Here is a 14,807-nt window from a genome sequence, read left to right on the forward strand (position 1 = left end):
AGCTACGAAGCGTCACAGTTAGAGGTTCAATTGGTTTACCACTTGTCTGTTCCTTTCAAGCATGATTTATATATATGACCGAAGACTTGGAAAAATACAATGCGAAGTGGACTTTACAAAGTGTTTCAAATATAAAAAGAGATATGTATTATATAGACACGTGGTGATGCATGTATTGTTATTACTTTGTGATAGCACAAGTAGTTCAAACTATTACAATGTGCATGAACGCCGTTTATGAAGGTTTAGAAGAACATGCACTAATCTATTGCTAGCCACTGATGATGAGTAAGGTCATTGTATTATGCTGTGTTCTTATGTGAAACTGAATTAAATGCGCAATGTAAACGAGGGTTTTCAATTGTTATGTCTCATATAGTGGACCTCGATTGAAATCCTATTAGTTTTTAGATTTTGATTAAAGTTTTTTTACTTTGTACACATCAGCATATTAACATTAATCAATTTCCATGTCAACTATTTTATATTTTAAATTAAACATATATTAAATATTGTAATATAGACATCCTTTAAAGAATTTGTTTTTGTCCAAACTTTTAAAGCAATTAAATAAAATAAGTTACCACATTTATGGGATATAAAATCCCATAAGATTTGAACTTTAACGTTTATGGGCTTAAACAACAAACTCCACCCTTAGAAAAGAATTTTTTATTTTTATTTTTATTGAATGTCATGATAAAAGATAAATGTTTCCATAAGAATGTACCCATGTACAATTACAGTAATTCACAAGAATGTATCCATATACAATTTCAACATTAAAACCCATATGTGACAACAACAAAAAAAACAATGTACCCATATAAATTCTTAATGTAAAAAATGATTAAAGGATAGAAAAATGGAAGCAAACCATAAGACCAAATTACTGAAGGCTACATACTATATAAATGTTATAGGAAAAAGTTATACATATATGGGTACAAAAAAATTTAGAAGAGAAAGTTACAATGGTGGTATAGAATAAAAGTTGGGTACATGGATTAAGGAACAAGAGAAGAGAATGTAGCCAATGAAATTAAAATTGCATTCAGAGCAATATAATGTTCATTTGTTACGATTTTGCAATATGATGGTCATGGAGAAAAAATAAGTTTGAAATTTGTTTAGCGAAATTTAAATTTGAAGATACATATTCAATATAATAATGTTGAATTTGAATATAAGCATAAATTTAAGTGAGAGAATTTTGGGATTTTCAATTACAAACGTGATAATGTGGGACAAATTATAAGTTAAAATTTGTTGTAAAAAAAATAAAAAGATGACATGGAAGTATTTTAATAGTAAAATGCTGAGGTGTACAAAGTCAAGAAGTCAAGAGACTTTGATCAAAAACTGAAAACCAATAAAGTTTTAATCTATGAACATTGGTGACTAGGGTCTAGATTCTTAATTTTCCTATATATATATATATATATTATAAAAGGTTTTTATTCTTTCTTGTTAGTAGTTTTCGCTTAACAGAAAAATAAAACCAAAATTTGAAAACTCAAAAAAATATTTTTAAAATTTTCATTTTCAGTTTTTATTTTTTTTCTCCCCTTTCTCATTTCCTTATTTCTCGTCACAAAACACGGAATAAGGATCATCTTCAGATCCTCTTTATGAGAATTCCGAGAATCTGTGTATCGTGTCCGTTCATCGTACATCGTACGGTCAGAAATCATTTGAAATTTTATATTTAAAATTGAAAACAAATAGTATCTGACGAAAAATGACCGCACGATATACGATGAACGAATACGACTTACGAATCTTCGGGATCCTCACAAAGAGGATCCGGATTCCAAAACATGCATTGTACTCCACTCTCTAAACCTAGTATCTAAGACCTTCCAGCTTGAACCTGATCGCTCAACTGAAGTTGTCAGCTAGGAGAAATTTTTCAATGTACCCGGTACATGGAATGGTACATCATGTGTCATTATACAAATGATGGGATATGTGTGTTAAAAAGTTAACAACTTAAAAAATAAAATTTCCTACCACTTATATAAAAGTACATGATGTACCCCCGTGTTTCGATCACAATGAAAAATCTCTCGTCGGCTAGGGATCGAGCTCGAGATCCTCAAACCTAACTTGGGACTACCAACGTATTATTCATAAAAGTGTCCCTTCCTAACTACAAAAAATTCAATGACTGCTACGGACTACCTGCCTAGCATGGGACTGCCAACGTATTATTCACCTGCCTAGCTTGGGATTGCTAACGTATTATTCAATCCTTGGACTGCCATCATTTATGTTTGATTTTTCTAGTTATATATATATATATATATATATATATATATATATATATATAAATTTATTGAATCAAACAGCTAAAATCTAATATAATCAAATCCAACAGTAAAAAAAAGATCTAATGGTTCAAATTTAAATCCAAAGGCTAAAATAATTTTTTTTTTGTCAAACAATAAATTTTGTTAGATTAGTCACCGACAAGGTTCAAATTCACGCCGTCATGCAAGGTCTTGACTCCTTTCCACCACTGGTAAAGGGTAAAAAAAAATTCTTTCATTTGTTTCATATTATTCTTTCATAGTGTTCCACGAGTTTCATGACATCGGTTTATTAATTTTTCAATATTTTTTTAAATCTAAATATTTTTGGTTTAAAAGGTTCATAAAATTAAATTAGGATAGTCTACATAATTGTTTTTTTTTAAGTTACTTTAAGAAAAAATTATCCTAAATTCATTCTTTGATAATCTCAGGCTAAAAATTTAACCTAAAAAGGTTGGAGTAGAAAAACTGTTTCTGAGTTAAAATCTAAATTTTGTGGGTGAAAAAAATTCCCTAATGGTCTTACATTCTATGACCTCAAATTCAGAATTTGACACCAACAAAATTTTCATTTTTGAAGTCCAAAATAAAATGAAAACTCAAAACTTAAAACAATTACCAAACAACCACTTAGTACTAGGTCTAGTGGTATTCTTCTTCATTGTAAGCGAGGGATCTTAGGTTCGATTCTCGTCAAAGGTGAATTTGAACCACATTCTCATCAAATGTGTAGATAATATCTTTTGTTCTAAATATGTTTCTTGAAACAATTAGCCAAACTTTCTATCCGTTTTCAGTTTTAATTGAAACAATTACCAAATTTGTTTCTTGTTTTCCAATTTTTTTACTTATCAAATGAGCCGTAACACTATCATATTGGTAAAATAATAAATTTACTTATCAATTCATATGATTTTTATTAGTCTATTCCAGTCCATGTTAACACTACACGTATATTTAGCTGGAACATAATAATAATGCAATCATATCCACAGAACTTTTTACATTAATCGCTAACAAGTTAACTTATACACTCCAACAAACATAGTACAAGGAATAGAAAAATACCCTAATGCATCTATCAACTACTGAAATAAAACGTAGGCTGAAAGAGTATAAACCTCTAACAAAACAACACACCAGTGTACTTTGTGCTAGACACTACGACTTTAAGATAATATCAAACCAAGAGAAATCAAATGTTATTTGGTCAAAACTAGTGTTTGACACTACGACTTTAAGATAATATCAAACCCCACACGATACTTATGATTTATCAACACTCGTCTCCCAAAAACTTTAAAAGTTTGAAGAAGAATGCGATCGAAGTGCTAAGAAGAATGAGTTGCTTGTACTAGAAAGAGCCTAGAAGTGAATATAGTCGAAGAAAAGCTATCATATACTACATATAGAATGGAATGCATACAACCAAAGGGTTTCTAAAGCCTACCCCTATTTATGAAGTGATAAACACTTCAATAAATGAAAGTTTTTAATTTATATGCCATATTCATTTTAATGAGGGTATAGGAGACGAAGTTTCAACATTTTTTTGGCCTCTTAGCGGAGGTATGTTTAACAATCACATGTGTGGAGAGCAAGTTACCAAATACAATTAAGAATCCTTCTATAATTCAAGGAAATTATTAAGAAAAATAGATCAAATGTTCAAACCAATCACACAATTGATTGTTTTATCAGTTACAACATCTAAAGGTAGACTCAAGTAACGTGCAATCACCTGCAAATTTATATGTATCAAGTACATTGGAATATTTTGTGTCTGTACAAATTTGAACTTCAAATTTACAACTCGTTTTATATTCATTCTTCATCAATTGATGTATAAATTTTGATGTGGGTTTGGAGTAGATTAAGGATTTTGATTTTGGTTAGTATTGAAATCGTTATAACTTCTTGTACAAAAAAAAACAAAAAACAAAACTACTTAGAGCATCTCCAAAACGAGAATGTCATTTATAGCCAAAATTTAACTTTTAAATTTAAAAATGCCAGTTTTTATAAAAACTAACAATTATAGCCAAAATCTCACGTAAATTTACCGAAGTACTCTCAACATAAAACAACCAAACACCAAAGAGATTTTCTTCATGTTCTTTCTTCTTTGGTCTTTTTCATTTTAATGGTTTAATTATTTTCATATCCCAATTTGAATCAGAAAATATAGAAATAGGAGCATGATGAAATTAAACATTTTATGAAGAGGTATTTCTTCGGATGAAAATTAAATTTATCAAATTATCAATTTCATTTCTTAATTTACAAGCCTACAATAAGATAATGATGAAAAATTCACATAACAACAACTTTTAAACATTCTTGTGTGATAATTAATTGGTATTTCTTAGAAAATTTTGTTATCTATTTATGCATATTTTTTTAAATAGTCTTCTTTAAGTATTCATTTGGATGGAAATTGCGATTAGGGTTGGACACGAGTCGGGTCGGGCCTAATTTTGAAGGGATTGGACCAGATCTGAGTTTAAAAGAAATGGGCCAGGACGGATACAATAACTTTTAATACATAAATCGAACCTAATCCGGCCCGTTTGACACGGGCCGGGTCCACGGGTTTTTTATTTGTTTATTTTTGTTCTCTTCTTCTTTAGCTCTCCCGACGAGCTCGTTCGGATCGAAGCAGCGGGCGGGTGCGTGATCTACTGGGATGGCGCGAGGGTCCTCGGAGTTTTCGCCATGTCGAGGGCCATCGACGAAAACTACCTGAAGCCGTAGGTGATATCGAAGCTGGAGGTGACGGTCACGGATGGCGGAGGACGAGTGTCTTATCCTTACCAGCGACGACCTCTGGGACGTGGTATCGAACGAAACCGCCTGCAAAGTCGTCTGCATGTTCTTGCACGCGCAGAAGGCGGCGACTTCACAGTCGGCGTCGTCCTGCTGTGACGCGGCGGCGAGGTCTGACAAGGCGTGCTCGGACGCATCCATTTCGTTGACAAAATTGGCCTTGAGAAGACCGGGGAGGTTATGGAGCTCTTGCACTCCAGTCCAATGGATCAAATTCATACCAAACTGAAATTGCACAATCCCTAATTCAAAAATTGGGAATACAAGGAATTGGACTCACCGGGAGGCAAAGAGACCCAGAAGCAGAACCTAGAGAGAGAGATCCAAAGACAAATGGGTGATTTTATTTTTGTGCTTTCGAATTGCTTATTAATATAAATGTTGAATTGCATAGATTTAGTTGGGAAAGTTTTGGATACGAAGTTGGGGTGGAAATCGGCTCGGGCCGAGTGCCCATTTCTTCCAAGATTTGGACCCGTCCTGCCCTGCTATTAACTGGGACCCAGCCCGTCCCGCTCTGTGTTGAATTTTAAAATTTTGGACCCGTCCTTTACCCGTCTCAAATCGCTTAGACCCCCTCGATTCGCCGGTACAGGATCTGTTTGCCCACCCCTAATTGCGATTGTATGCTCTCATGCATTCTGCACATGAGCTCTTAAATAAAGGGTACCCAAATTAGGCATTTAATTAAGTGATAAAAATTGAGCATAACCTAACTAGTGAAGAAATTTTAATATGGATATGTGAAAGACACAAAGAAAAAGATGGATACGAAGGAAGGGCTTTGCATCAAATCACTCCAGAAAAGTACGTTGAAAGATGAGAATATTTTAGATTGATTTTATGGTCATATATATGACAATTCAAATCCAAAGTCTAAATTTTGGGCTACATTTTGTTTTATGAAAACTGATAATTATGAATTTGTGGGCTAAATTTTGGCTATTACTAATACATACTTCTCCAAACCCCTTAAGCAAATTCCAAGGCAAATCCAACCCTTGCTTAGATGAATAACTCTGGGGTCCAAATGAATGGAGAGAAGTGAAGAGAGATGATCACGTGCCCAATTTCATTTATGTTCACGTACCGTTCTCATTAAAAGTCAGTCAGCTACTGGTATTTGTGTGATCGAGTATCTAACATTTACAAGATAGCTACTGGTATTTGTGTGATCGAGTATCTAACATTTACAAGATCGCACAGGAGATCACTTCATGTTGATATCATTATATGAATTGTAGCTCTCCAAAGACTGACTCTTGATTTGCCTGCCTAAGAGAAACGGAACCGATCTGGGTTGGGCAGGGCCGGCCCAGGCCCAGTGCAGGCAAGGCGACCGTCCAGGGTCCAAACAAATTAGGGGCACCAAAATTATTAGGGTGATATATTTATATATGTTTTTATGATAGTATAAATTTATACAATTTGGTTCAAAGACACAGAAATTTAATTAGAAGTGGTGGTTTGTCATTTGAAAATAATGAGGAGGTCTTGGGTTCAAAACACCATGTGTGCTTATTTACTTTCTATTTTTTACAAATTTCTTTTTATAAGATTATAAATTTATAAAAGGAAAAATTAGTATCCGGTCCCTAGTTTTTACTATTCATTGACTAAGACCTTATTAGTTCTCAAATTTTGATTCAAGTCCCTAGCATTAATGTGATAATGAATTTACATGTTTATTATATAATTTTTTAATATAAAAATTAGTAATTAATTTAGGGTTTAATACTCACACCTCTATTAAACTTCTAATTAATTTTCAATTCAAACATTTCCAAAATAATAAAAAATTAAATTAAATTAAAACCTATTAGTTTTTTTTTATATATAAAAATATTCTAAATTTTTTAATCTTAAATGTACCCATTCATATAATTTTTCAATTTTTTAAATCTTAAATGTACCCATTCTCAAATATATCAATTTGTTATATGTAAAATATACCCTTTTTTTAATATAAAATCCATTCAAATTTTTTAATTCATGTTTAAACTTATATGGTACATTCTTTTTCGTTGATTTGAGAATGTATCCATGTTTTGGTACAATAACTTTTTTTGTTAATTTTGGTTAATGTACCCATACATATATGTATATATATATATACACACACACAATATAATAGAGAGTATAATTTATATTTTATTATTTTTAATCCCATAAATTATGGGTTTTATTTAAAATCTCATTAATATAAACAATTACAAATTTCAATTTTGAATTTTGAATTAAAAAAATATAGTAACTTACATTATTACATTAATGTCAGGGACCTCAATCAAAAACTAAAAACTAACAAGGTTTCAATCAAAGAATGTTGATAGCTAGGGACCGCATCCAAAGTGTCCCTTTATAAAATTTGGTTAAAGCATCAAGAAGTTTAATTAGAAACAATGATTTTTGTTGTTTAAAATTAACAAGAGGTCCTAAGTTCGAAATGCTATGTGCATGTTTATTCTTTTCAATTTTTACAAATTTTTGTTTGGTTGTTAATTTATTTTTAGTTACTATCTAGTAGCTATGTGGATTGTTATTTTTAAATATTCGTTTTAATTCAAGTCTAATCTTCAACAAAGAATAATATGTAGACCAAATTTGCAAATTATATGACGTGTCATCAAAATGTTTAATTTAGTGCCCATTCATTAATAATACATATCAATTAAAGACTCGAAAACATCATTATTTTTTAGTCCCATGTTGACAAGGTTAGTAAATAAGAAAAAACACATCTCACGATTTATTCAAAAACACATACGAAGTTCAGATGGAAAACAAAACTCATCATCTATCTACTTGTAAGCCCGTAAGTCTTTTTGTTTCCCTCTCTCAATACAAAATAAATTAGTCTTTCTGTGTTTCTAAATTATTAAGTTTGAAGTGTTTTTCTAAGTATAATTTTTTTCATGTCTTATGTGTGAAAATAAATACTTTTCTTACATGAAGTTAGGACTTTTTTTTTACGTCGTCCCGGGCCTCAAAAATCTCTGGACCGGACCTGGGGTTGGGCCAAATAAAGAACCAAAGTATCACCCAGATAGAACCACAACTCTCTAGGCCTTGCTGTGTAAGTCCATCAAAACCGTCCTTTCTCACTAGGCATGCGTGCCCTCAGTGCCATGGAGGATGGTCGAATATGAGATCTCAAATAGACGGGTGAATATTTTTAACTAACTGAGATACAAAACTCTTGCACTATATATGTCTGGATTCTAGTATCACAACTCAAAACTAATGCAGTTCAAAAAACATGTAATTAAACTCTAAATGAATATGTGTGATAAAAAAGAAGCTATATACTAATGTTAGGCAACCATGCACTCAACCGTGCAATTATATGTACAAGATCAAAGAGAAGGGAAAGAAGCAGAAGCTAACCCTTAACATCTTATTTGTTGTCTTCTTCGTTTTGGTCGTTATCACATTAAGAGCTTTTTGCGTCTATGGGTGGATTTCGTATTACATTTAATCACTTAATTATGTTGATCACTTGGTTTCAGTTTTTAATTTTTTATTTTATGAGGACTTGATCACTTCACTCCATCACTTGGAATTGGTTTCAAACTTCGTATCTTTTCATATTTTCGTAATTATCTCAACTCACTTTGTCCTTTACAAGTCACATGACAAAGACTAAAATCATCACTAAGATATACCAGAGGAAGGAGAATAATTATAACAAGTAATACTAAATAAGGATCATTAGGAGTGGCTAGGGAGTAGCTTAACCCAAACAAGAAAATTATTGTATGCCGTAAATAAATAAAAACCAAAACCACAATGGAAAGGGAAAATATGGAATTTTTAGTACATTTTAGCAGGGTCCCCGCACGTCGTACTAGCAAAAGCATATGAATTGTGAAACTAGATAGAAAGAAAGGGAGACAAATAGGATTAGGAAGAGGCTGCAAAGGTGGTTGTTTCAGTGAAAGTGAAGAGATGGCATAAAGGAGGAGTAATAGGCAGTCGGCGCACATCAACATCTTAATCTCCCCATTTTTCTTCTCCATTGTTTTCAGCACGGTATAGACTCTGCTAAATATTACATGCATGCATGACAATGAGTACTAATTTATTTACATGAACTTGTGTGTGAGAGAGTGTGAGAGGTTGACAACCAGATATATTGCCTTAAAAGACAATATATATTTACTGTGGTAAATAAGTTGTTGACCGTCATTGTTAACTCGATTCCAAATCTTTATAGCTTAAGAGCAAGAAAAGCAACTTTACACACCAAGAACTAGTTCATGAGTATTGAAATATTAAATCCAAACTTATGTGTGCACAAATTAAAGATAAGATTGGACAGTATTGGACAATTGATAGCAATATAGCCAATAACTAGAGAGAGACACCGACGAGCGGTGGCGAAGGTGGTGGACATGATTTTTTGTAATAGGAGACTTGCTGGCGAAGGCGTTCTCTTTCCGCCATCTCGAACTCATATGTCCACTTACACAAACCCATCACTTCAAACACACAAAAACTAAATGAGAAAGATTCAAACGTCTAGAAATTAATTGGGATGGTGGCTAGTCACCTAACGCATACGTGGGGTTTAGGCGGCCCTAGGCGGAGATTTCTATAGTAGCGATTTTTAAGTTACGATTCATAGATTAATTTTTGTAAAAAATAAATTCAAACTGAAACTACTTATCTACTTCACACAAAAAGAAACAAAATAGGTAAGATTAAACATCATCAAATTTTAGAATATCAACTGAAATCTATATATATATACCATGGAATCCATAAGTAAATTAGAAAAATATAAAGCTTAATTGATAGGATGATAAAAGGCTATGATACAATTCCACAAGGTTGTTTAAAAACCCTAAATCGAAGGAAACTCAGATTACCAAATATATCATGAAATACTATCCTAATATATTATTTATAGTGAGATAAATACAAACCAAGAAACTAATCTAAATCCTTCCACAAATATTCTTCGCTATTTTTTTTTTGGGAACAAACAACATTATCTACTCTAGGGGTTGGGGGAGTAAGTTAAGCCTTATAATAGACTAACAATAATGCGCTTTAAATTTGCCTTTAACGAAAAGCGAAGCTAAAACTTATCACTTACAAATAAAGAGAAATATCATTAGACCGTAGTACTAAGTGATTCTTTGCTATTAAATTGCTCAAACAACCTGAAAGTCAAAAGGATACACCATTCTTCCCTCTTTTTTTTTTCTCGTACTTTTTTTTCCCAAAGTTGAGTCGCTTTATTTTCTTTAAATTTAGGACCATAAATTTTTTTTTTCCGCACGAATTGATCCATGATTGAGTTTTTCTTCTCTCCTACATTATATGTACACCAACTTGAGTGCTGCTCGAGAGTGCGGACTAGGAGGGGAAGATTCATCCCTAATATACACGCTAATGATTAAAATCCATCGCCTTAAAAATAAAATAAAATACATGGTTGGAACCATGTGATAATTTCGTTTTATATTATTAAATAAAAATCGTTGTATTTTTCTTGCTTGCACATATTCAAGCCAAAGTTTGAACCTACCTTACATTGATTGGAAATTCGAAATCCAGGAAGATACAAACATAAGTTGGATCGTATCTGCATAAACGCACTTACATATTTTATGTTATATTTGCTAATCGGAATTGAAGTGGCAATGCAAGCACTAATACAGCAGTCACGTTGCTGTCAATTGACGCTCTCCATTCTCTAACCTTCCATTTGTCCAAGAGACTATTTCCCTGAGTAATCATCATTATTATAATTGCACATTTAAATTTGATGATGATGAATAATTCTTGGATGGTAATTATAAAACAAAACAAGAAGGAGAAAGTAGCCGTCTCCTCTGAGTCTTAGTAAGCACTGATATCATTTTAGAGACATGGTCAAAGGTAAAATGCCATCGATGCCCACAGCAGGACGTGGTTTAATTTGTTCGTCTCTGATACAAAAGGCACCAGCTAATAACTGCTACTAAACATGAAGACAAATGGTGTGGTAGAGATTTTTCTATTTTAAAATTAATTGGGTTACTATCTATTTATTCCTTTTGAACTGCTCCCCCCAATTCCCACTTCTCATCATCTCTTAATCATAGATAATAGACTAGTCACTAGTACTATAGCTAGTTGTTTAGTTGGAGCTTAATTAGCTTGGTTCAATTCAATGAGTGGATACCAGATATTCTCTGGGTCTCAATTTTTCATCTTTCATTCTTTCTCTAAGTACTTTAAATTGATGTTGGAATGCAAGATGGCAATTTGAGAGTATGAACAACAACTGCCTAAAACAGCGCTTGTAAGAGGGTTGTAGCTTTGTGGCAGACCGATCGATAACTTAACGGACCCTTACATTTATAATCAGAGTTCGACTTTTGTCCTAATCCATTTTCTTCAATCAAAGAATACGTATTATAGAAACTTTAATACGGTTAGTTAATTAGCTCACCTCTAGGTAGTCTGGGAGACGAAGCAAACTAACAAAATGAATCACAAGATCACTTTCCAATTATCATCTTGTCAATCAATAGGGTAGGAAAAGAGTTGATGCATATGCATAAAAGATGTATAGTAATTAAGAGAGATCCCTTCTTAGAGTATATAATTTGCAGTGTGGTAATTAGGTTTGAAATTATTACTTGAAGGCGTGAAATATGTGGCATGTAAACTGTACGGTTATTACCTACTGTTAATAGTAGCCCTAGCTTACTCATCATGAAGTGTGCTGAAGAAAATAATCACGTACACACAAATAGAGATGATGACAAAATAATAACTGGAAACAAAACCCAAAATTATAGGGGCAGAAAAATTAATACTATGTTTGGATGAAGAAATTTAAGATTACTAAGGAATTTTAAAATGACGGAAATTGAAATAACAAGATTTTATTTTTTAGAATTTGTAAATTTTCTTGTTTGGTTAACCTAAAAGAACAGTGGAATTGAATACGGAATTTACTATTTTTAAACTCTCAATCATAGAAATTGGGAAATGACACCTATTTACATGAAATTTGAACTTGGGAATTGGAGGTCCCAAAGTCCAAGTTTTTTTTCCACGCGAAAATTCTAAATTTCTATGTTTATGAATCCAAACAAGGGAATTGATGCATGTTAATTTATAAATTCTGACTTTTACCAAAATTTCAAGTTTATTTCCTTTATCTAAACATAGTGTAAGGGTAAGGACACAAAGTATTAAATAAATAAGATAATTTAAATGGAACCGCCGGCTAGATGAAAAAGTCTTTCACCAAATGCCAAAACTTCGTTCTGCTTAATATAAAGACACAGTATCTAGCAATGCCAATATGTCTTGTAGATGCATTTACATTTCACCCTTCCATTGGTTTCCTCCCTACTTACAACCAACCCTCTATCTCTCTATTGATTCTTCCACTTAGTGATCCCAAGTGAGGAAAACTGTGTAGGAATTCGGTTGGGCAACAACGCGTTTCAACATGGAATCTTGGAGACCAAGAAGCCCGGATACGAGTTCAAGCGATGAAGATCAAGTCAGAGATGACGATCATGATTCAGGTGCTACAACAGTGAAACGAAGCTACGAATGCACATTTTGCAAGAGGGGGTTTACCAACGCTCAAGCCTTGGGAGGTCACATGAACATCCACAGGAAAGACCGAGCCAAAGCGAAGCAACTCATCTCAGGTACATCATCACTTAATTCAAACCACTACTCGAATGAGGATCAATACATATCCATGAGTACTTCTCATCATCATCAATATAGTAGTGCACCAATTCCAAGCCAGGGGGCTTCTGGGTACTACCCAGTTTTGGATCAGATGAATTACCAAATGTATTTTCAGCCAAATGGGTCTAACCCTAGAATCCCATACGGTTATGATCATGATGATTCATCAGTTGGGTCAAGGTCACAGTCTTTGGGTATGAACCAAGAACTTTGGGGTGCAAATTTAAGCTTGCGGTTGGAGGATGATGAATTCAGAAGGGGTGTGAGGAGTAATGATGAAGTGGATTTGGAACTTCGACTTGGGAATGGTCGGTTTATATAACCTACCGAGGGATATAAGAGTAACAAGGAATTCCTCCAGCAGTTTGCCAACTATTTTCTTTAGCACAAAAAGGTATTTAAGAATCTCATTGTAAATATAAATATGTATTTTCCTTAAGTTGTCTAGGTTTGTTACATAAATATCTGTAGGTCTCTATTTCAAAATCAATGGAGGAGGTTGACAATTTCCTTGGTACAATTAAGTATTATTGCAATTTGTACAGCTTATTAACAAAGGCATATACGTACTTTTTTGTGTATAGTTAATTTAGCACAAACTACAAACCATGCATGATATATATATAGCTTAGAACATAAGATTAATAATATTATGACCGATTTATTATTACTTTCTACCTACTATATGCATAATGCCCCCTATCTGCTGCACTATGATCTTTCATTAGTCTTTCTACTGAATTCCTTTGAATTTTTATTGTTTTGTTTTTGTTTTTGTTTTACACCTACATTACCAATTATAATTCTACAAAATTGTTATTCTTTTAATATGATGACATGCACCTTTCAAAATTCCTGGTCTTTACAGAAATCTTCTAGGAAGTGCATCTCCCTTTATCTTGTAAAAATAAGTTCACAGAGCATCAAATTAATCATAGTGAATATAAGGTACCCCATCTAAATGTGTCTAATTTATTCTGTCTAGCTTAATTTTTACTTTTTTGCTAACTTTAACATTTGCTGATACAATTAAAAGTCTGCAATTTGCTTCAGTAACATATTAAACATGAAAGTTTAGAGTGCCATTTAAGGTCTACGGCCTCTTTGTCTTTGAAGCTCTACTGTGCGCCATGGAAAACATACATATAATAACAAAATATTAACGAATTAGGGAACCACAAGAAATTTGAGTTTAGGCAACACACACAACAACTAATGGACCCTTAATTATAGCCAACAATACCACTTCTCACGCATGAAAGGTAGAACTTCTCTATCTTAATTATGTTTATTTTCTGCGACTCTTTTATGGATGAGAACTAGCATGCATGTGTCTCCACAGCATGCATGTGTCTCCACTTGTCCATAATTATCCTTCCTTCGAAGGTTAGGTTGTACTGAATTAATTAATCTAACATGATCATTGCATGTTATATCAAGAAAATTAATAAAAAAATTAGCTTTCTATATCGTGATCTTTGATTTCTAACATGTGTTTGTTCAACCAAAAGAAGCAAAAGACTCTTAGATGAAACCTTTCATCATTTTTGTCTTCGATGAAGACCTTCTGTCATTGCTAAAAAGAATGGTAAACTTTGAAGATAATTACTGGTGGCTCTCTAACTCAAATTTATTACAATATTTTACCTCTACTGGACTAATCTAGTCTTCTGCATTGCTGCTCTACATTTGGGTAAAATTAAGGAAGCTACAATTTAGTTGCTATGTAAATTGAAACTAAATTGAAAATACGAACTCTAATTTTCCAAGTTGCAGAATAGTCTGGCAAGGTAATTAGTTTAAAGCAATTTGTGGTATTCAGAGTAATTAATAGAACATGTATTGCATGCATGATGATCAACCATAAGCCTCGGTGACTACTTTCATGTCCGAATCACACTTTTTTCTTTCTTTCCAGTCTGTCTATTTAATGTCCCGCTGCAGCGTCTAGGA

General features: G+C 32.8%; 1 protein-coding gene across 1 annotated transcript; it reads left to right on the forward strand.

The window, feature by feature from the left end:
• The first annotated feature begins 12,411 nt into the window (after positions 1–12,411).
• LOC126595746 (transcriptional regulator SUPERMAN-like) lies at positions 12,412–13,369 on the forward strand. The gene has a single exon (XM_050262049.1). It carries the CDS (start codon positions 12,601–12,603, stop codon positions 13,174–13,176), a length of 576 nt encoding a protein of 191 aa, XP_050118006.1. The 5' UTR covers positions 12,412–12,600; the 3' UTR covers positions 13,177–13,369.
• The last annotated feature ends 1,438 nt before the right edge of the window (positions 13,370–14,807 follow it).

Source organism: Malus sylvestris, chromosome 13, assembly GCF_916048215.2.
Source record: "Malus sylvestris chromosome 13, drMalSylv7.2, whole genome shotgun sequence".
NCBI classification, from domain to species: domain Eukaryota; kingdom Viridiplantae; phylum Streptophyta; class Magnoliopsida; order Rosales; family Rosaceae; genus Malus; species Malus sylvestris.

What these genes read in the sequence shown, in the direction of transcription:
- LOC126595746 (XM_050262049.1), top strand. Translation starts at nt 12,601, where the DNA reads ATGGAATCTTGGAGACCAAGAAGCCCGGATACGAGTTCAAGCGATGAA.